Source organism: Macaca mulatta, chromosome 9, assembly GCF_049350105.2.
Source record: "Macaca mulatta isolate MMU2019108-1 chromosome 9, T2T-MMU8v2.0, whole genome shotgun sequence".
Classification (NCBI taxonomy): Eukaryota; Metazoa; Chordata; class Mammalia; order Primates; family Cercopithecidae; genus Macaca; species Macaca mulatta.
In genome coordinates, this window is record NC_133414.1 from 100,788,369 (window position 1) to 100,811,502 (window position 23,134).

The window sequence follows — 23,134 nt, forward strand, 5'->3', positions numbered from 1 at the left end:
CAAGTAAATCTGTAAATAATTTTAATTAAGTGGTTGAAACTATTATAGTAACGGAAGCAAAGCCAACTCCAACTACAATTTCCAATCAAACTGACTCTAATGGAATCTAATTAGCAACTGACAACAATCCAAAGAAACTTGAAGGTATTTAAACTAACCTCATGCCACTAAGTCCTGCCTGACTAAAATTCATGTTCTGATACAAGTGTGTTTGCAATTCTTTCCTATGCTCTGAGTGTACATAGACATGTCTGAACCAATGATGAACTTTCAGGAACTAATTCAGGAATACTCTTACTCTTCAAAGTCATATTTTACATGACTTTGAAGCATGTAAAATATTAGTTTTGAGATCATTTTAGGAATTTGGTTGTTGTAATTTACCCAAACTGGACTTGTAATTACCCTTGTAATTTTCCATAATATAAAGGCCCTCTACTGAAAATAGAACTGTATGCAGTTCTGAAATTCTAGATTATCTGATTTCAAACTTTCATGGAGTGCAGACACAAGACTGCTTACATGGCAAGAAAGAGATTGGTTTGAGAGTAGAAAAAAAAATAAAAGCCTGTTTTGTTTGTGTTTATTTGCCTTTAGCTAGCTAGAGATCTTGAAAGAATTGGATATACTATTTCCTGCCAATTCTAATGCCCAATTTACATACCAAGGTAAAAGAAATTTAGAAAAGCCAAAGCAATCATTGGGAATGTGGTAGCATTAGAAGTGTTGCAGCTGGATGAGGCAAGAGGATGTGGCATTTTATAGAGATGCTCATATGACTGGGGTCACTTCATCCACCCTTGGTGGAAATTATTTTCTAAGTAGAGAGTCTAAGTAGAGAGTCTATTATTTTCTAAGTAGAGAGTCTCAGATTCGGCTGAGAATCTTCCAATTCATCTGACCCTTGAGGCATAGAACACGAGGATTGCCTTGGCAGGAGTAAGAATTTTAGTCTCAATCACACTCTTTTTCATCACTGGCTAAGAACTCACCTGACAAGGTTAACTTAGTAGCATCTGCCATATTTGAAACCATGATTAATCTGCTTCCAGTTGAGAAATTTCTAGTTGCGACATCTTCTGAGCTGTTTAGAACACAGCATGTTCCACTGACAGTTGCCTCTGGAAGAATCTGGAATGCACCTGAAGCTCCAGGACTTGAAGACAGACCTCCAAAGACTTGGATCAGGTAATGGCTTTTCATCTATTTGCAGAGCCTGGATCATAGTATATTAGTGAGACACGGGAAACCTTCAGAGGGACAGAACTTTACATGTTGATGATGAATATTGGATTTTGATTCTATCAGGTTAAGCAAGACACAGCAAGAGTATAATGTGACAACTTCAGATGGAGAGTCTTCTAGGCATGTTATGACAAGTTTTCCCTTTCAGAAAGCTATAGCATTTAGAAAGCAGGCATCACCATATTTGAATCTCAGTGAGAGGAGGTATCACAAGCCTACACCTGGAAAAATCTAGCAATAGATACTTTTTATGAACCTCTCTTTTGAGTCTTGTATCTAGGGGGTTGGGAAATAATGTTTGGATAATGTTTTCAAAGCCATTTATTATTTTTCAGAAAGCTCTTAATGTTCTCATTCCAATGGCCTTGAGTATGAATATTCTTTTTTATGATCACAGTCATCTGCAGGGGAATATGAAGCAAAGTGACTGTCAAGAGTGACACTACTGCTTATGAACTTAATCATTTGTGGAAGACACACCATTCTGTTTTTCTGCTGCTTTGTAATAAATAGCTTTACTGGGTTAGGAGTGAAAATGTGGTTCACATTAATATAGATGATATTTAAGAGTAACATGCTCCTGTCACCCTCTTAATTGCAGACCTGATTGGAAGCTAGAAAGATGAAGAGGAGTCAATTGGATGGACTAATATCCCCTCTAGACATAGAGAGATTAAATCATTATTCTTTAATTCTATGTGTCAAAGCCAAACTGTTATTAGTTTTTGTTTGTTATCCTTTTTCTAGAAATAAGTTACCCTTTTTCTAGAAATAAGAAAGCAGGTTTTACCAGGCTTTCTTCATGTCTGAAAACAGAAACCAACTCAAATATATAGCACCTTGGCACACTTAGCACTTCAGACTGTAAATATGAGAGTATGGAGCTGAATTTTGGAATAACAATGTGAAGTTAAAGTGCCATTTTACTCCAATATGACTTGATTTCATATTCCTTTGTTGGCCTATCCTGTCTCTCCTTTATTTTGTAAGGACATTGAGGGAAAAATTATTTCCTTCACTGCTCTTCCTTTGTGGTTTATTTTATTTAATTGCTACCTTCAATTTGAAGCAACAATCGTTCAGAGCCTATTGTGCCAGGCAGGACAAGTGCTTTGTCCTTCATATTACAGAAGACATGTGAAATACAATGCTCTTTAAATATGTTTCTTATTCATTTTTTTTCTGCCTTGGCATTTTATTTCCCATTCGTCCTAAGACTCTTGTTCTTTTCTGCTTGCCTCTAGGCTTAGAGCACGGAGCTACTGGCATCTTAACCTATTTGAAAATTCCATCAAAGTTGCCTAGTCCTTTTTCCTGATTCAAATGTGCTAGGTGTTTAATTCTCAAATCCGCAATTTTTAGGACTGGATATCCTGTTGTGTAAAGATTTCCTTTCATTCACTTGTTAATAGTCTCCTCACTCTTCCTGATTCATTGTCTTTCACCCTGTGGGTGGGGGAAAACAGGGAAGCAATTTAAATCTAGTTTCTGACAAACCTGACCACTAATAGTTGTGAGTTACTGTGTTTTGGTAAGAGGTTAAAAGTATTAGGGCTTTATGAAGGACGCTGAGGTAGGAGCAAGACAGATCCTAAATCTTTGTGAACACCCATTGGGTTTTTAGATTTAAAATGTTAGATAAAACGGAAAAATGTGGCCGATGACGAAACATTCTAATTGATAAACAACAGTCTGGCAAACCCGGTCATTTGTATGGCTGCCAAGAATCTTTTAATAAACAAAAACTATGGGATACTGCTGAAATGATTATTACAAGATGTAAGTACTAAAACTTCTGAACTTTGCCCCTAAGAATACATCTAGGACATTTACTTAGAGGTCATTGAGTTTAAATTTATACCTAATTATTTATAAATGTCATAACCTTTGCTATTATTATAAGGATAATTCAAGCTAATAAATTCATCAAGGAAAATATATAACCTATAAGCAAATTAGTGGAAGAGGGAAAATGTTTATTCCCATTGATCAAATGTAAGTATTTTCATTTTGGGGTAATTTTTCCTATAAGCAAATTAGTGGAAGAGGGAAAATGTTTATTCCCATTGATCAAATGTAAGTATTTTCATTTTGGGGTAATTTTTCTAGTCTTTTGAAGACCCCTTTTTTTTTTTAATTTGTTTCAGAAGTTTAAAAGCAATAAAAATTTAAAAATATATAACAGTTCCTTAAATATTATTTTTGCTTCTATAGCCCCAAAGTTTGCAAAACTCTGTAAGTGACTGCACATTTTTTGGTTGGCATATAAAATTTCTGTCATATTTTTAAATTGTTGCTAAGGATGCACTTTATAGCACATTGTAAATATTAATAGTTTAAAATTAAATTGTTACACAATTTTCAAAACACATCCAATAGAATAATGATTTGATGCCTAATATCATCCGTTTAAAAATTCCCTTATTTAATGAATTTGAAGTTTTACATATTTTGTTTTTCTCCTTCTATTCATATTCTCATTCCAGTCATTTCTACAGATGTTTTACATATTCTTACAAATATATTTTAATATAACATATTTGTGTTATTATTTCTTTTATTGATCAGTAGATTATTCTCTGCAACTAAAAGGCCCATATACATTAAAACTTAAATTGTTTTCATTTCCTGTGATCATAAGGTTGCATTTTTTTAAAAGTTTTTAATGATGTGTTGTTTTAATTTTTATTTGTATATAATTGTCCAAAGGATCATAACACATTAAAAGCTTAATGAAAAATGATTAAGCATTGGGAGTAAAACTGGATTGGCAATGCTTTTCTTAATGACATAAATATATCTTTTCCTTTCAATTTCTGCATCCATTGATGATTATTATTTATTGACAGAATGAAACAAAATTCATCATCAATTTTTTCATTTTTTGAATAGATGTGAGTAGTGCTGAGAAACCATGTTTACATAATGCCACAATTTTTTGAGCTCTTTGTGAAGCTCTGTGTCACAAATCACATAGTGATGCATCAACAAAAATTATTTTTTTTTTATTGTACTTTAAGTTCTGGGACACATATGCAGAACGTGCAGGTTTGTCACATAGGTATACATGTGCCATGGTGGTTTGCTGCACCCATCAACCCGTAATCTACATTAGATATTTCTCCTAATGCTATCCCTCTCCTTGTCCCCCAGCCCCCGACAGGCCCCGGTGTGTGATGTTCCCCTCCCTGTGTTCTCATTGTTCAACTCTCACCTATGACTGAGAACATGCAGTGTTTGGATTTTGGTTCCTGTGTTAGTCTGCTGAGAATTATGGTTTCCAGCCAAGACACAAAAATTATTTTTTATGATCTATCTACTAACCACTCAAGCGCATCCTTTTTCTACCTTTTTTTTCAAAGCAAACTATTGGAAACTGACTTGCAGAGGTTAAATGCCCTTGGAAAGGGATTGCTATTTTATTAAAGTCGTTCCTTTCCCAATACTAATGTCAATATTGTCAATTATTCCCTTGTTAGGGAGTCTCAGTCTGGAACACTTCACATTGTAAGATTCAGGAAAGGAGAGGGTTGGGCTTTTCCTTTGCAAAGTTAGAAAAGGAGAATCTGCTTCAAACCAGAAATTCTCAGGCCAAATTAGTATTACAAAAGAGTATAGATGAGAGTCAAAGGTCTAGAATTTCATTCTTTTAAAACTACATATGTGCCTGTGTATTTCTTGAAAATTATTGTATACTTTATAGACTATTGGTGTATACAATTCTTTTGCCCAACAAGTTTTTCCTCAATTTAAAATCATGTTATGAGTATGTTTTCATGTTATTATATAGTCTTTAAAAATAATTTAATGGATTTATCTACAAGATTAAATACATACATCATAGTTTATTTTAAAATCCTCTTGTAATTGAAAACATGTTTTTAATTTGTATTACAAATAACAAGAATTAAAGCAATCTTATACAGAAAGATCCCTCTCCTGAAGAAAAAGATCCTTCAGTTTCAAAAAACTGAATTTGGCTCTTGCAGTTTTTTGTTTACCCTGCTTAAGATCATAATATTGATTCATTGTAAACATGGACCTTTTATTCTTTTGTCCAAATAATGATCTATTATATAATCATTTTCTTCCTCCCATACATTCTCCATTCCCATATTTCTTTTCCATATCTTTCTAAGCTCATTAATCAAGAAAAGATGAAATAAAAAATGTATGCCATAACTGATGACAGGCAAGATATGGTTACATGTCTTTCACTAATATTATTCTTGGTTTCCTTCTATACATATACATACATATTATTTAGAAAATTATATATATATAGATGTATATATGTGTGTATATATAGAGGGAAGCCAAATATTATATAGGATGAAAATTTTATATATATATACACTTTAGAAAATTATATATGTATGTAAATTTTAATCCCATTTGTCACATCTTCCTTGGGCTGTGAGGATGTCACACATTTTGCTTACATTTTATTGTGCATGTTGACATCAGCTTTGTTTTGTGTCTTTTATTTGTTTACCAGGTAACCTACATATACAAGATATTTTCTATTTTCACTTTTCTGGGCCCTATCCTATTTTTTACTTTGTCACTCAAATTTGTTAAGACAAAATTGTTCCTCTCTTGTAATCTTCCAATAAGTTACACTGTTCCCAAACTTTCTAACCTCTATTAATACTTTGAAAATATTTTCATAAGGGGAGTAAGACTCAGTGAAAAGAAATTGAATAAAACAGATATTGTTCAAATTCTAAACTGACATTTACATTTGCTAGTGGTGGAAAAATAATGATTAAGCATATAGATGCTCAGTCCATGGTATATAAATTATAGATTAAATAGGCAAAGTACTCTATACAGTCAAGAATGAAAATTATTAGTAGAATTAACAAGTAAACAGAAATTCTTGACTGCTCTTATTCTATTTGAGAAGTGTTGGTACAAAATATGTTGTTATTTTTCATAAGTCAATTGAAATAATTGTGCCATATTCAGTATAAACAAAACTACAGACACAAAAGATTTAAAAAGTTATAAATATGAAGCATTTGTATTTATAACATAAAGTATAAAATGTGGTTCTTGCCCATAAGAAGCTTATGAACTAGTTGGAGAACCAACACATACAACTGAAATAATCACAGAAATAGAAGACATGTGATAACAATAGCTACCATTTACTAAGAGTCAAGCATTGTTAGATGTTTTATAGACATTATTTATCATCTTATTTATCATATCTTTATCATCTTAAGCCAACCCTACATGTAGGTGTTGTTATACATGTAAGTGTTGTTATATCACTATACAGATAAGAAAATTAAGTTTCGGAGACGTTTAATTGCCTAGCAATCACACAACTAATAATAAAACAGTGATAGCCAATAGTTAGGAAATGTCTACAATGTGTGGCTTCATTGGGAAGCTAGTGATGGAGTTGAGACACAGGAGCTGTGGCTCATAGCCAGTTTTGCTCCCCACAGTTGAAGCTCTGATAGCTGCAATCTCATGGCTGCCATATCTTCTGAAGGACAGAGTTAGAATTTTAACTCAGAATTCTCCACAAAGCTTTCAGGGATTCATCATTAGCTTTATTTTACCATTGATCAAACTGAAATTCATCTGTAGAAACTGACCTCTCTGCATTTTCTAAACTTAAGAGTTTTCCAAACTTAGAGCTTAGAGTTTTCTGTGGGGTCTTTGTACCTGAACACTCTGGCCAATTCTCACCTCCATTTATGAATATAGTGAAGAATTAGGGTGGGGACTGGTTAAGAATGCTCTCCAACCATTGCCATAAGTTGTTGTTAAGTGTTTGCTTGATGAGCCTGATAGTTCCTATTACGGGGCAATAAGAAAAATGGAATTAAGGTCTCTATTACTTCTGATATTCTTTTGTTGAGAAATTGCTATACTTGATTTCACCATCAAGGTATTTGTCAGTGCAAAATGCATTACTTATGAGAACTGCCTACATATAATCAACATGCATTTGATGTACAATATATGAACCCAATATAAAATCAAACATACGTCAAGGCAACATTCTCTTGAAAGTCTCATATTTCCTACTGACTGCAGTAGCTAGAGGGGTTGGGGGCAGGGAGCAGACAAAAAGCAACTATTGGAGAAGTGAGATTTTTGAGCATGGGAAGAGGGTCTTGCAGGTAATGTACCTTTTCCCAACCAAATTCCAACCAAATTTGAGTAAAACTAGCAGCTGTCTCCACAGTCATGTAGAGCATCTGCCTGAAGAAACTTTTGAAGGAGAAATTTCCAATTTTTGCCCACTTATTTTAGCCTTTCCTTCATTATATAGATTTTTTTGGTATAGTAAATAAAGAAAGAAATATTAAACCAGCATTTAATAACTCATGGACACAAAGAGAGGAACAACAGACCTTGGGGCCTACTTGAGGGTGGAGGGTGGGAGGAGGAAGAGGATCAGAAAAAATAACTATTTGGTACTAGGCTTTGTACCTGGGTGATGAAATAATCTGTGCAAAAACCTCCATGACACAAGTTTATGTATATAACAAACCTTCACATCTATCCCTGAATCCAAAATAAAAGTTTTAAAAAAGACTGCAGAAAAGTAGGTTAAATAAAGTTAAATAGAGTCTTGATTGCAGGACTATAGCAAACCTTAATTATAAACTAAGGCTCTCCAAATAAGTGATGTTTATAGCATTTATATAAGTCTATCCGCATACATGTGCCTGTATGTGTGTGTGTAGTCTGAATATCCAAGCAAGTTTTATGCACGCGCACACACACACATACACACAGAGTCTATGAGTCTCCAAGGAAGTCATATACATAATATGTACACACACATATAGAGTTTAACATATATTTACCCATGGCCTCTTTATACAAATAGCATTTTATGGGAGTCATGTTTTGTAAGACAGCAATGTGAAAAGTGGATTTAGAGTGATAAATCAATATAATCTATTATAGATTACATTTATAATAAAATATACAATAAATATAATCTATTGTGATTTAATCTGAGTACTTGCAACCAAGGGTCTCATCTTTACAAACTGAGAATCCCCTGGAATTTATCATGTCTGCTTTTTTCTTACTCTAAAATCCTTATATGCATTAGCATATCCTTAGTCTAATATCCTTATATTTCTTAGTCTAATATCCTTATATTTCTTAGTCTAATATCTTTATATTTCTTAGTCTAGTATGCTAATGCATATAAGGATATGTGAACCAGGATATAAGGATATATGATATTATATAGAATATAAGGATATATGAACCAGCAGAATGTTGATGTGGGACACATGAGAAGGCAATACTCATCAGGGAGCTGTCACAGAAACAGGTCAAATAAATTTAAAAACTCAGAGTATTATTAAGAGAGGTTCCTGAATCAAGCACCCTTACCCAACAATTATAGTTACTACTATAAGGCTTGGATAGGCAAAGCAGGTAAGAACACCCCTCATAAGAGGTGCTGGAAGACAGGCTGTTTAGATTGGACTTGACACTCCTTCCTAAATGGAACACGTAGAGACTCCTCTTGCTGGGGTGTGTCATCCTTCTATATCCAGATCCATATAACACAGGGGAGTGAAACAAAGGCAGCTGATGGGCTGTATGTCATGGTTACAAAAGGCAATCTGTCATGGCTAGTATATCCTTGTGCCATCCCTTGGGGCTGGATCCCAGCTCTTTCTATAAGGAGCACATTGTGCTAGCTCACAGCCCTCTTCCCCTGCAACATTAGAACACCCACAGGTTTAGCCATTTTGGAAGAGAGCTGGATCTGCTCCAGCACAAGGGCCCCAGGTTTATTTACCGGTGATTGTGATTCAGAGGCCTCAAAATGCCAACCACTCAGCAAAAATGAGAGCATGTAAACTGTCAAAGCCTTGAGAGAGAAGACCAAATTTTACACATTTCGCTACTACTTTGCCATAAAATATAATCCCAAGGTAAGGACCTGATCAACATTCAAAGCTTACTCTCGGTGAGGAATGATGAAGTGGAATAAAATCAAACCAGTGAAGCAATATGTAATATAAAATAGTGAGTCAATTTGGCATAGTCATTAAGATTAAATAACATGGCCAGGGGCGGTGGCCCACTCCTGTAATCCCAGTGCTTTGGGAAGCCGAGGCAGGTGGAACACCAGGAGTAAGGAGTGCAAGACCAGTCTGACCAAAATGGTGAAACCCCGTCTCTACCAAAAATACAAAAAATTAGGTGTGGCGGCTCGCGCCTGTAACCCCAGCTATTCCGGACACTGGGGCAGGAGAATCCCTTGAACCCAGGAGGCGAATGTTGCAGTGAGTCAAGGTCGCGCCATTATACTCCAGTCTGGGCAACAAGAGCGAAACTCAGTTTCAGGGGTAAAAAAAAAAAAAAAAAAAAAAAAAAAAAAATTAAATAACGTATTCATTTACTCCTTCATCTATCCATTTTATTGGCATTTATAAAAACCTCCATGCTAGGTCTCAGAGAAACAGAAATGAAAATGAGAAAGTTTCTCTTTTGAAAGAATCCAACCAGTCTGGCTGTTTTTTTAAACTTTAGAATGTGTATGAACCACTCGTAATGATGGTTTAAAATGCAGATTCCTGGGCACCCCACAATAGATTCTTCTTCAGCTGGGCAGTGGTGAGGTCTAAGAGTTTTCAGTGTGAGGTCTAAGAGTCTTCAGTGTTTTTCATGATGATTATGATGCCTGTGGTCTATGGGCCATACTTAGATAAACACTAATTAGACACACAGAAGCCAGAGGGCCCCCATAAAACCAGCCTGAATGGACTGAATGGTTAAAAGACAGTCTTCGTGTGCATTTCCAAGAGTCAGGCACCCTGAGTTCAGATTCTGCCTCCATGACCATCTGTTTGATGCTGGGCAAATTACTTGACTTCTGTAAGACCCAGTTTTATTTTAAATAAAATGAGGACAATATTTCCCATCCTTTTCTTTCTTTTCTTTTTTCTTTCTTTCTTTCTTTCTTTCTTTCTTTCTTTCTTTCTTTCTTTCCTTTCTTCCTTCCTTCCTTTCTTTTTTTCTCTTTCTCTCTCTCTTTCTCTCTTTCTTTCTCAATCTCTCTCTTTTCTTCTTTCTTTTTTTCTTTTCTTTTCTTTCTCTCTTTCTCTTTCTCTCTCTTTCTCTCTTCCTTTCTTTCTGACAGGGTTTCACTCTGTCGCCCAGGCTGGCATGCAGTGGTGGTGCTATCACAGCTCACTGGAGCCTCAACCTCCTGGGCCCAGGTGATCCTCCTACCTCAGCCCCATGAGTAGCTGGGACTACAGGTGCATGTCACCATGCCTGGCTAATTTTTTGTATTTTTTTTAGAAATAGGGTTTTCCATATTGCCCAGGCTGGTCTCATACTCCTGGACTGAAGTGATCAGCCCGCCTTAGCCTTCCAAAGTGCTGGGATTACAGGCATGAGCCACCATGCCCAGTCCAATATTTCCTATCTTTTAGAATTATTTTGAGAATAAAATGAAATAATGTATGTCTGGCACATTATTTGGTACAGTATAGGTGCTCAATACATAGTTGTAATAGCAATAATTATTGCTTCTGAAGGTGATATTATTATTGCTGCCATAGAGTTGCACCAGAATTAAACTATATTAATCTGTATTAATTTAGATGTCAATATATTATATTACTATACAGTAACAAAACAGATTAGCAGGGAGGGTGTATTTTCTAAAATAATTTGAAGATCTGTATTTTACAAGTCACTGTAAAAAGAAGTCCTCCTGAATAATGTTCCCCTTGGTTGTTTTTGCAAAGTTGTTTTTTGCTTTAAACTTAAGTAGTTTCAAAGACAAATAAGAAATACTCATAATCTTTTTCTCTCTACAATGTTCACAATTTTTAAAAAAGTTTAAATAATAATATCTGTCTTATGATAAGGTAATACTGGATATAGAAAATTTAGAAAGTGTGAAAAACACTTTAAAAATGAGAAAATAATCATCTAACTATAATTAAAATTTGATGTTTAGGCTTTTTTTTCTATTATGGTTCGTGTCATCATTGAACTCAAAATATATGCACAATTTGAATTCTGTTTTTCCATATGTATTATGTAGCAGGAATTTTCACATATCACACATAAGCATAATATTAATGACTGAATAATTCCATTTTTCTCACCCATAATTTAGGTCACCAGTCTCTTACTTTGGGAAATTTTACTGTCTTAATATATACAATAAGAAATAATTTTATACCGAGTGTTTATATATACATCATTTTTCTTTTAGATAGATTCCTGAAAACAAAATTACTGAGTGAAGGTTATGAACACTTTTAAATTTATAAGACATGTTAACAAATTTTTTTCATAAAGGTTTTGCCAATGACAAACTCCACCATCAGAAAAAAGTACCAATCTATCTAATAACTAGAGATACTAAATGTGCTTTGATTAATTTATTGGCCATTACATTTCTTTTCTACAAATTATCTATTCCCTCTTTTGTCCAGTTATCTACTGGAAACTTGATTGATTGTTTTCTCTGTTCCTTTCCATTCATTCCCTCTTTTCTTCTTTCCTTCCATCTTTTCTTTTCTTACTAAAAAGTCATTTTAGATTTTTCATGGAATGAATGTTGTATAATTCAGTATTCTACTGGTTAAAGCACAGCCTAGAAGTATGTTTCTGCTCTCTCTCACAGCAGTGTTATAAAAAGATTACACCAAATTTCACTTCATAGAATTTATCTTGATGACAAATATATTAAATTTCCTTTCCCAGGCAGATCCCAAATGTGGCAGCTTTTAGTAGCAGCATGCTGGATGCTTCCTCTTGGATCTATGTATGGTTATGATAAGAAAGGAAACAACGCAAACCCTGAAGCTAATATGAATATTGTAAGTCATTTATTAAGAAAAAATGCTAAAATGAGGAATTATTCATATTTCAGCATTTGAAATACAACTGGGGTGCCTTCTCAGTTTTCAACAATTCCTCCAGTGACTAAATCTGTGCTTCCTCTCCTGTTTCTTTATATGGCTAACTAATCTAAGAATTCAAAGATCTGACCCAAGTTGGGGCAGTAATATTCCATCTCCTAGTTTGAACTACCATCCAGTGGTGGCTTCCTAAAGAGAAGGTTCATGACTTAATACAGATGATCTCTATAGAGTATCTTTGAGTTTTCCCTGAGGTTTTTCATAGAGAAGTTTCTTTGATTTTGTGAACTATCCCAATGCACTTTTTTGGTTTAACAAGCCAGTGTTGGTTTCTTTTGTTTATTACCAAAGTGTTTTAACATTCAGGAATTCATACCAGAAGTGGAATGGAATAGTGTTAGGCAAAGAAAAAAAGGCCCAATGACAAATATCTACTACAGAATTCATTCTGATAATATACTCCATTTTCCTATATAAACGGTGCACAATTGCTTTCCTGTACCATACCCAAGTTGTATTAGAATCATAAAAGTAATGAAACTGCCAAAGTTTTTTTTCACTAGTGTCTCTTCTTGTTTCTCTCTCCAAAGTATCCAGCAAGTACCCCTGATCTCGTACCACACTGTTGAACTCACATAATTTTTCTCTCTCTAGTATAAGTGATTTTTAGCTTTTAATCCTTCTATAATGATAATAAGAACAATCATCTATAAAGCACTTATGTTAGGCATTGTTCTGCACATATTACATATAATCCTCACAATGTCACAGTCTGTCTCCAGAGCCTGGGCTCTTCGCCGCTGCTCTATGTAGCCCATAATTTGTACACGCATCTCTGTGTCTGACTTGGGAAAATGCATAATCCTTTGATAAAGGCATAAGCTTTGGAGTTAAACTTACTTTAGCATTAATCTTATTTTTATCTCTTCCTAGTATATAATCTTGGACAAATTGTTAATCTACCTGAATGTCAGTTTTCTCAACTGTAAATGGTACAATTCTATATCAAAGGCCTCTTATAAGGTTAATGAGACAAGGAATGTAAACCTCTATGCAGAAGATAACCAATAATCACTAGTTCTCCTCTTCTTCGTATATCTGTGGGTGGGGTATCTTCTCTGACCCCTCTAAGCTCACTCTTTGTTCTTTAACACCTTTCTCTCTGCCAAGAGGCTGAACTGTAAGGACAGGTCAACAAGCAACCTTGTCTTTTGGTTTTCAGTTCAATTCAGCCAATGGACATTGTGAGCAGAAGATGGAAAGAAATAGGCCAGTAAGGTTTGATTTTTTATTGCCCTGGCTTCCTCCCTGTGAAGTCAACTTAGACAAGCTGTCTTCCTCAATTTGGTTATCTCAGCTTGACTTTCTCCTTTTGGCTTCTGGTAACTGCTTCCTCCCTCTTCTTTTAAGTCTGTTTAGTAATAGTTCACTTGTTATTAGCCACAGGGTACTCCACAATTCCCTGTGGTTTCCCTCATTAGATGACCATATAATTTTTCATCAAAACAAACTAGGGTGCTTTAATAATACCAGGCCAACAGGCAAAACCAGAAAGTGTCCTGAGCAAACAAGAATGTAGGGTCACCCCACCCAGACTTACCTATGCCTCTTTATGTAACTCCTAGAAATCCCTTTTAAATTATACTCATAGGAATATTACATGCCGTCACAGCACATAGAGTGATAAGCAGTAGGTGCAATTTAAAGTACTACATTGTGGCCAGGCATGGAGGCTCACACCTATAATCCTAGCACTTTGGGAGGCCAAGGCAGGGGAATGAATGCCTTGAACTTAGGAGTTCAAGACCAGCCTGGGCAACATGGTGAAACCCCGTCTCTATAAAAACATACAAAAAATTAAGCTGGGCACTGGGGCAGGTGCCTGTACTTCCAGGTACTTGGAAGACTGAGGTGGGAGGATCACTTGAGCCCAGGAGGCGAAGGCTGCAGTAAGCCAAGATCACACGACTGCACTCCAGCCTGGGGAACAGAGTGAGACCCATCTCAAACAAATAAACAAAGTACTATATTGTAATGCATGTGTAAAAATTAAGAGATTATAAAATGAAGGTATATATTTCCTTTCCTCTTTTTAGAGCCAGATTATTTCTTACTGGGGTTATCCTTGTGAAGAGTATGATGTTACAACAAAAGATGGTTATATCCTTGGAATTTATAGGATTCCACATGGAAGAGGATGCCCAGGGAGGACAGGTATTATTTATTTTGTTATGAAAGGAAAAATAATACTTAAAGCAGAGGTACTTAGATGTCCTGGGAGAAGTCAAGCAGTTTCTGTTCTGAAATCCTTAGTGTCCTTTCCATTAGAGGAGAAAAATCATCACCTTCCACCTCTCTGTTTAATTAGTGTAACTTTGAAGTTTTAAGTCACTTTTATATACACTGTTTATTTGGTCACTCCTTTTCTTCTTGACTTCGTCTTCCTACCAAGCAAACACCAAAACACATCGTGTTCTTACCCTAGTGATACCACTGTCCTGTTCTGAAAATCAGAAACCTAGGGGTTATTCTTGATACCACCTTCTCCCTCACCTTCTACATGCAACCTAACATTACCATCTATCAATTTTGCCTTCTAAATTTCTCTCTAGTCTGAAAACTTTTAGCTTCAATAATCATTCAAACCCAGGTTTGGACATAATGTCTTCAACTACTACGATGCCTTCTCACTGGTATTAAACTATTTGTAGTCAGTTCTGGACCCAAGTCTGTGTGATTTCATGGTTTAAAGTAAATATTACCCTATTAGCTCCCACCTAGCAACAGCTTCCCAGCTTGTCAAATCACCATCTAGTTGAGCCTACCTGCCTTCACTCCAGCCTCCACCATGTCCATCAGGGTGACCTAGAAGTCCGCCTTCAGCAGCTGTTGGTACAGAAGTATACCCAGTGCTTGTATCAGTTCCTCCAGCTTCTTTCAGGTGGGCAGCAGCTTTCTGGGTGGCCTGGGCACCAGTATGGGTCTGGGTGAGGTCTATGCTGGGGCTGGTGGTATGGGAGGCATCACAGTTATCACTGTGACTCGGAGTCTGCTAAGTTCCCTAAAACTGGTGGTGGATCCCAACATCCATGCTGTGAACATCCAGGAGAAGAAGCAGATCAAGACCCTGAACAACTTTGCCTCCTTCATTGACAAAGTGTGGTTCCTGGAGCAGCAGATCAAGATGCTGGAGACCATGTGGAGCCTGCAGCAGCAGAAGACAGCTGGGATCAACGTGGACAACATGGAGAGCTGCATCAACCACCTTCTGCGGCAGCTGGACACATGGGACCAGAAGCTGAAGCTGGACGTGGAGCTTGGCAACATGCAGGGGCTGGTGGAGGACTTCAAAAGTACCAGGATGAGATCAACAAGCATACAGAGATGGAGAATGAATTTTCCTCATCAAGAAGGATGTGGATAAAGCTTACATGAACAACGCAGAACAAGTAGTCTCGCCTAGAAGGGCTGCCCCAGGAGAATAGAAGATCCGTGAGCTGCAGTCCCAGATCTCGGTCACATCTGTGGGCCTGTCCATGGACAATAGCCGAGTCCTGGACATGGACGGCATCATCTCGAAGTATCCGCCCAGTACCAGGAGATCGCCAGCCGCAGCTGGGCCAAGTCTGACAGCATGCACCACCAGATCGAGTATGAGGAACTGCAGGCCCTGGCTGGGAAGGCTGAGAATGAGCTGTATCGCAAGAAGAGGATCTTCCAGATGAACCGAAACATCAGCCGATTCCAGATTCCAGGATAAGACTGAAGGCCTCAAAGTCCAGAGAATGTGGAGCAGCGTGGGGAGTTTGCCCTTAAGGACTCAACGCTGAGCCTGCAGAGCTGGAGGCCGCTCTGCAGCGGATCAAACAGGACGGGGCGCCGTAGCTTCACCAGAACTTGGAGCTGATGAATGTCAAGCTGGCCTTGAGCATCGAGAGCGCCACCTACAGGAAGCTGCTGGAGGGCAAGGAGAGCCCGCTGGAGTCTGGGAAGCAGAGCAGGGGTATCCATAGGAGTACCAGCAGTGGCTAACCCGGTGGACTAGGCTCGGCCTCACAAGCTCTGGCCTCAGCTATGGCCTGGACTCCTTTCAGTCCAGCTTTGGCTTTGGCGGGGGCTCCGGCTCTTTCAGCCGCACCAGCTCCTGCAGGGCCATAGTTGTGAAGAAGACTGAGACCTGTATTGGGAAGCTGGTATCTGAGTCCTCTGATGTCCTGCCCAAGTGAATGTCCACGGCAGCACTTCTCAGCTTACCCTTCCTGTGGCTGCCCCACATCCTGCTGGGGAGGCAGCTGTGCAGGGGAGCATGGGCAACTGGAGACCCACCTGACGCTCAGCCCTAGCTCTCAGCCTAGAGGGATAGTTTACTGCCTAGAGTACACCACTTGCCCTTGCCTCCAATTAAAAAACCAATTCTATTTTTTTGTTGTTTTTTTCTAAAATAGAGCCTCAGGTATCCTTAGGAATCTCTGCAAAAAAGACCCTATTCATTCCTATCAGTTCTGTGCTTAAACTTCATTAAAGCGTCAATTCTAGCTCCCTACAATGCAGGTGGCTATCCATAGGTGGAAAAAAGTGAGCATTTCATTCTCTAGAAACGATTTGCTTTTGTTTTCTTCTCTCTCTTCTTAGTTCATTTTATACTTTGGCAGGTCGAATAACAAAACTTCTCAATATCAGAAAGACTACTTATTTAAAGAAAAACTAGATTTTTAAAGAGTGGAAGATATAATGGTGTTGCTGGCTTTACAGAGCCAATCATTTCCCAAAATAACTCCATAATTACAAATAACTTTGTAAATACTCGAGAGAACTTTTAAGTCTCTCCAAGCTTTTCTCTTGTCATTTCTATCACAGTTCCCAAAATGCATGAGACAAAAAGCTGTACAATGAGAAACTGTCTCTCTAATCTGAGATCCCTGGATCTGTCTCAGACTCAGATCACAGAGGCCTGATGATACTTAACTATTTAATGGTACTTAACTTTGGCAAAGTCAGTAACACCTTTTCTTTCCCTCTATTCCAAAAGGTGGAAAAATGGACATAGATTCTTAGTTCCTTGGTCCCGGTGGCTGAAGGCTCTCTGAGAGTACAACTTACTCTCAGGAAGCCATTCTAGCTCCAAAAGTGACCTGAGGTAGGGTCCTGAGATACCAACACAGCATCACAAACCATTTATAAAGCAGAGGAAAAGCCTAATCACTTCTTCCCTCTCTTCTCTCTTTTTCAACACTTTTCTCACCTCCTTCTTTTTCCTTTCTCTTTCTTAGTTAAAATGTCCCTATTTGACATTGGGAATAGGACTTCTGTATCATATTAACAATTTTAAACTATAAAGTTCTACTTATATCCTTGTTTTTTGCAATTCAAATGAAATGAAGCAGTGCCTATAAAAATTAGCATAGTGCTTGACATTCAGTGAGCATTCAACAAATGGCATTTGTATTATTTTTTATTATTTCAAAAAAAATTTAAATTTTTAATCAGATGAGTCTTGAAAAATATAATGCTATTAATATAAATAACAGTAATAGAGCTAATATTTACTGTGCCAGATGGCCTTTTATACGTTTAAGTTCTCAATGAATTCTTATAAATACACGAGGAGATAGCATTTGTTATTATTTCCCATTATACAGATAGGTTAACTGAGGCACAAAGGAGTTCATGCATATCAGAAGGGATTTTGAACTAGGGCAATCTAACTTCCACACGTAAATAATACAATACATTATATATAACCCTTTACAAATGAGAAAATAAGACCGAGAGAACTTAAATAACTTACCCAAGTAAGTAGCTCAGAAGGGACTAGATCCCAGATTTGCCTGGCATCAGATTTTACCTCTTAACCTCTCTTCTATACTACAGAAATTCAGGAATGAGATTTTTCTTGTAGGCACTGAGGAAGTTCAGACATGAAATTCTTGTTGCCTGTGTTTTGCAGCTCCAAAGCCTGCTGTGTATTTGCAGCATGGCTTAATTGCATCTGCCAGTAACTGGATTTGCAACCTGCCCAACAACAGCCTGGCTTTCCTTCTGGCAGATAGTGGCTATGATGTGTGGTTGGGGAACAGCCGAGGAAACACTTGGTCCAGAAAACACCTTAAATTGTCGCCCGAATCACCAGAATACTGGGCCTTCAGGTAAGGAGAAACCTATTAACGAATACAGTGTGTACTCTGCTCATGTGTATGTATGAACACCTAGTGATTTTTGCCCTTTTTGTGTCCAAATGCACGCAGTGGAATCCACAAGAAGGAAACAAACCTTTCTTTCTCTACCCAGACTTTCTTCACAGGCTCTAAAGAACTGTCATTATTATTGCATGACTGTTTTAGAATTCCTACCTCCTTCCTGGTATCTGTGTGTGGGTGAGTGTGTGTATGTATGTTCTAAGGGAAGTAAGAAGAAAGCCTGATTACAGAATGGCTAAGCAACAGTGTTGCCAGCAGCAGCACCAGGGGTTGCTGTCTGCTTCAGAAGCTATGCCTACCTGGTTACAGTAGCAAACCCATGCACTGGCATAGGAGCTAAGAACCATGCCTTGGAGGTCATGAAAACCCTGTGTTCCTTGGCTTCATTGCCAGCCTTCTTTCTGGAAAGCACTGGCATTTCCTAATTCTATAACCATAATCCATTGCACCCTTGCAAATGACTAGAAAATTCCCTAGGTATTTATTAAACTATATACAGTATCAGAAGTAACTGAGGTCATTGTTAAATATGCGGATTACTGGGTCTCTTCCCAGGAAATTGTGATTCAGTCAGTTGGCTGAGGTCTGCAAATCTGTTTGCTTTATTATTCTTTTAGATAAGCATTCCAGGTAATTGCTCTTTTCAGAGGAGCTTGGTAAACCTGTTATAGAATTAAGTGAATATGACTAGCCTTGCAAGAAAAGCATCAGTAGGCCTTGACAAATCAAATTTTTCTGATTTCAGTTTCTTAAAAATGTTGACTTGCAATCAAGGTGTTGCACCCTTTAAAGTTGCATAGATGCCTAATATCATATATTGACACTAGTCTATATTTAACAAAATCAAAGTATTTATGTTTTCACTGAATGTGTTTAAATGTTCTAGGCCTAACAATGAGATGACTTTTCTAATTTGTTATTCTTTCTTTTTGATAGTTTGGATGAGATGGCTAAATATGACCTTCCAGCCACAATCAGTTTTATCATAGAGAAAACAGGACAGAAGCGACTCTACTACGTGGGTCACTCACAAGGCACCACCATAGGTGTGTTTGGGGCAGATGAGCTCAGAGAATGTCAGGGGCTCTTCTTGCATATTCATGGAAGGGGGTCAGTATTTCTTCTGTCTGTGCAATCTCTAGCTTGGGGGCTTGACTTGGGAAACCATTTCCTCTGGCTAATTTCTGAAGAGTAAATAAAATAAGAATGACAATAGGGAATTTTCCCTCAACACTAAATTTGGAGGTTGATAGATAAGCCTGAAAGAGGGAGAATTATTCATATATTCATTTGTGCGACCAACAAACATTTGTCAGACACTGTTATATGCTGAGGAAGCAGAGATAAATATGGTATTCATTCTTTCCTTGAAGATCTCACAGTCTAGTGAGGGACACTAGAAAGAAAGCAGAGATTACAAAACTCAGCAATTATATGCTACAATCAGTATGACTTTTAGTTGCCAGGGAGGCATTGGAGTAGGCCAGATGTGGGTAGGGCTATGTTGGCAGTGTTATGAGGCCTATTTGTCCCCTTACTGTTCTCACCTTGGCTAGAGGCCTTAACACTACCAACAGGATTTCCATCAGTCCGTTTTCTATATCTTAATTATAATCAGGATTCTGGTGTAAAGCAGGTCTGTATATACTTGTACTGTATCACACATCTCACATACATTCTCTTATTGGAAACTGCAAACATCTGAAACCACTATCATCCATGCTCCACAAATGGTTGAATTGAGCAATCTGTTCCAATGGTGATATTCCCAAGTAACATCTTACATTTCATACCTTTAATAAAGATTACAGACACAAAGGTTATAAAGGTCAAATGCATATAACTTACATACATTTGACTTTTATAAAAATCATCCTATAAGGATTTTACCATTCACACTTACAGACTGAGAAAACCAAGACTCACACAGGGAAGTAAATAGGAAGTAGGAAATAGGAAGTAAATAGGAAGCCAAATTTACAGCCCAGTTTTGTCTGATACCAGGACTATCGTCAAGCTGGAATGGGCTTTGGAGTTTACCTAGACATGCCCCACAGTAGATATTTGAACCCTCTCTCCTTGCATTCCCCAGGGACAGGAAACACTTTATTCTGAATTAGCCAATTCCACCCTTGAGAAATTGAGAAATTCTTCTCTACAAATGGTATTAATTCTATGTTGTTTTTTGTTTTGTTTTTAATATGGCTACATTTACTACAACTTACAATGAACAAATAATTATGTGAAAACTATGAACTAGTGTCTTCTTCCATTTCAGCTTTTATAGCATTTTCTACAAACCCAGAACTGGCTAAAAGGATTAAGATATTTTTTGCACTGGCTCCAGTTGTCACACTGAAATACACCCGAAGTCCTATGAAAAAACTAACAACTCTTTCCAGGCAAGTAGTCAAGGTATGTGACTTCCCAAGTTTTAATTTGAAATAACTAAAAGTAGCTTTATTTCCACTGATTTCAACAGAAAACCAATGACATTTTACAAACTTCTGAGAAAATAATAGGTATTCAAGATAATCCATGTAAGTTCACTGATGATGTACGCAATCTTATTAGCAGAGTTCAGGGAACTCCCCCTGTTGTTAATCTATCCTACTTTCTTCAACTATGTCTAGAAACATGTCTCCTGTATCATTCCTCAACCACAGATAGAGAGAGCTTATTTGATTGATTGGTTTGTTGAATTTAGCGGATTAAATTTTTCTGGTGATCCCTAATTTTTTAGGGGCAGTAGTGGTTGAGTTCACAGCAGGGAATCAGATGGTGTGGGTTTGAATCTCATTTGTATGATTTGTGAGCTGGGTAAATCTGGTCAAGACCTTAAGTGCTCTTCATCTGTAACGTGGGGATAATAATACTTCTCACTCATAGGGCTACCATGAGGACGACGTGAATTAATACAGCATATACTTTAAAACAATGTCTTGCATACTGTAAACCTTTAATAAATGTTAACAATTGTTTTGGCTATCATTAGTTTTATAGAACGTACCCTCCTCCATCACTAAATGCCCAACCTTGTTTCATTTCCTGACACTTTATAGGCTGTCATTTTGACAATTCCGAAAACCCAGGCAAAACTCTGGGCCCCCTGATCTCCTCTAGTTGACGGCTAACTAATCTGATCGTTTATCTAGTCCAGGTGAATTGCATTGCATGGGTTGGTGTGTTTTCTTCTTGTATTTTAACATGGGCTTCTCCCATGGTAATAACTCCCACGGTGGTGATTGTACAGTTCAGTGATTTCAATGAAAGCAGATGAAAGTGAAACAATTCTGATAGAAGCCCAAAGATTTACAGAAGATTCCTGTTGAGAGCTAAACAAATTAGTCTATGGTGATTGAAGTGCCTATCTATACATCCCAGAAAGATGGGTAGCAGAAAAACCACCTGAAAATAACACAACATGCTTACATTGCCTGTTGGTACCTGGGCCTCTTATACCATTGAGACTTCACTCTGGCCTGCTCCTGCTATTAAGTAAACAATGTCAGACTGTTTGCTAAATTATTTCAGTATTCCCACACAATTAAGAGATATTTTAGGACAGTGGGATCTTTCCATTCCTCTTCATTTGCATAGCTGTCTTTAAACTTACTGCATTCCCTGACATGTGTAGGATGTGGTATACAAGTTAATTCAGCCAAAAGATATCTAGGAGCTACTATTTCAAGGCCCTGGCATTAGGAAACAGCTATGTCTACAAGGAAACTTTTCAGCTCATTGGTATGAGAATGGGATTCAACTAAGGAGGTATTAGGAGACAATGGAAGAAAGCAGTGTCATGTCTAGGAGTTTAGACTTTGTTCTGTTAATGATGGAAGGCCATTGAAGAATATTAAATAGAAAAGTGGCTTGATCAAATTTGTAATTTTAGAAAGATTGCCCTTTCAAAATTATTGTTTTATTTATTTATTTTTTTATTATACTTTAAGTTCTAGGGTACATATGCACAACGTGCAGGTTTGTTACATATGTATACATGTGCCATGTTGGTGTGCTGCACTCATTAACTCATCATTTACATTAGGTATGTCTCCTAATGCTATCCCTCCCCGCTCCCCAAACCCCACAACAGGCCCTGGTGTGTGATGTTCCCCTTCCTCTGTCCAATTGTTCTCATTGTTCAATTCCCACCTATGAGTGAGAACATGCGGTGTTTGGTTTTCTGTAGGGACATGGATGCAGCTGGAAAACGTCATTCTCAGCCCTTTCTAAATTATAACTCCAGTAGAGTAACTATGTACCAACAGAAGAACAGCCACATATGACCTACTAATTCCTAGTAGAAATTCCAGTATTATAATGATAGAGCAAAAACTTTGCTAGGTAAACTCAGAGAAAAGCAAAAATACTTCTAGCTGTTGGAATCACAACAGACTTTTTGGATAAGATGGCATTTTAGTTTGCACTTAAGGATAACATTTCAATATAGAGTGTGGTATAGAAAGGCTTTCCAAAGCAAGAGGGAAGCATGAGCAACATTGAAGTGGTGAAGCTCAGGTCATGGAAAACCACACATAACTCACTTTACTGGAGTTTTATATTAGTATTAGTAAAGGAGAGTATGAGAAATCATGTTGGAAATGTAGAGGCAGATTATAAAGGGATTTGAGTGCCAAATTAATGAGTTTGGAATGTATTCTATAGGTAATTGGGGAGCATGGAAATATTTGCACAGAGGAATGACATGCATAATGCCCCTTTTTAGAAAGATTCCCCTGGGAACCAAATGTAAGCAGATGGGGGTAAAGGACATCAAGAAGGGTGAAAGATTAGGAGAATAAT

General features: G+C 37.2%; 1 protein-coding gene across 2 annotated transcripts in view; it reads left to right on the top strand.

Annotated features, from left to right (window-relative positions):
- The first annotated feature begins 1,117 nt into the window (after positions 1–1,117).
- LIPK (lipase family member K) overlaps positions 1,118–23,134 on the top strand; it is a 40,009-nt gene continuing 17,992 nt past the window's right edge. The window contains exons 1-7 of one of the 2 annotated variants that reach the window (XM_077945595.1): positions 1,118–1,188; positions 1,309–1,365; positions 11,974–12,089; positions 14,228–14,345; positions 18,178–18,277; positions 19,265–19,374; positions 20,607–20,743. In XM_077945595.1, coding sequence (XP_077801721.1) covers positions 1,350–1,365; positions 11,974–12,089; positions 14,228–14,345; positions 18,178–18,277; positions 19,265–19,374; positions 20,607–20,743 — 597 coding nt within the window. In that variant the 5' untranslated portion in view covers positions 1,118–1,188; positions 1,309–1,349. Of the gene's footprint in view, positions 1,189–1,308; positions 1,366–11,973; positions 12,090–14,227; positions 14,346–18,078; positions 18,278–19,264; positions 19,375–20,606; positions 20,744–23,134 lie in introns of both variants that reach the window. The other variant, XM_001082335.4, reaches the window with a different exon arrangement.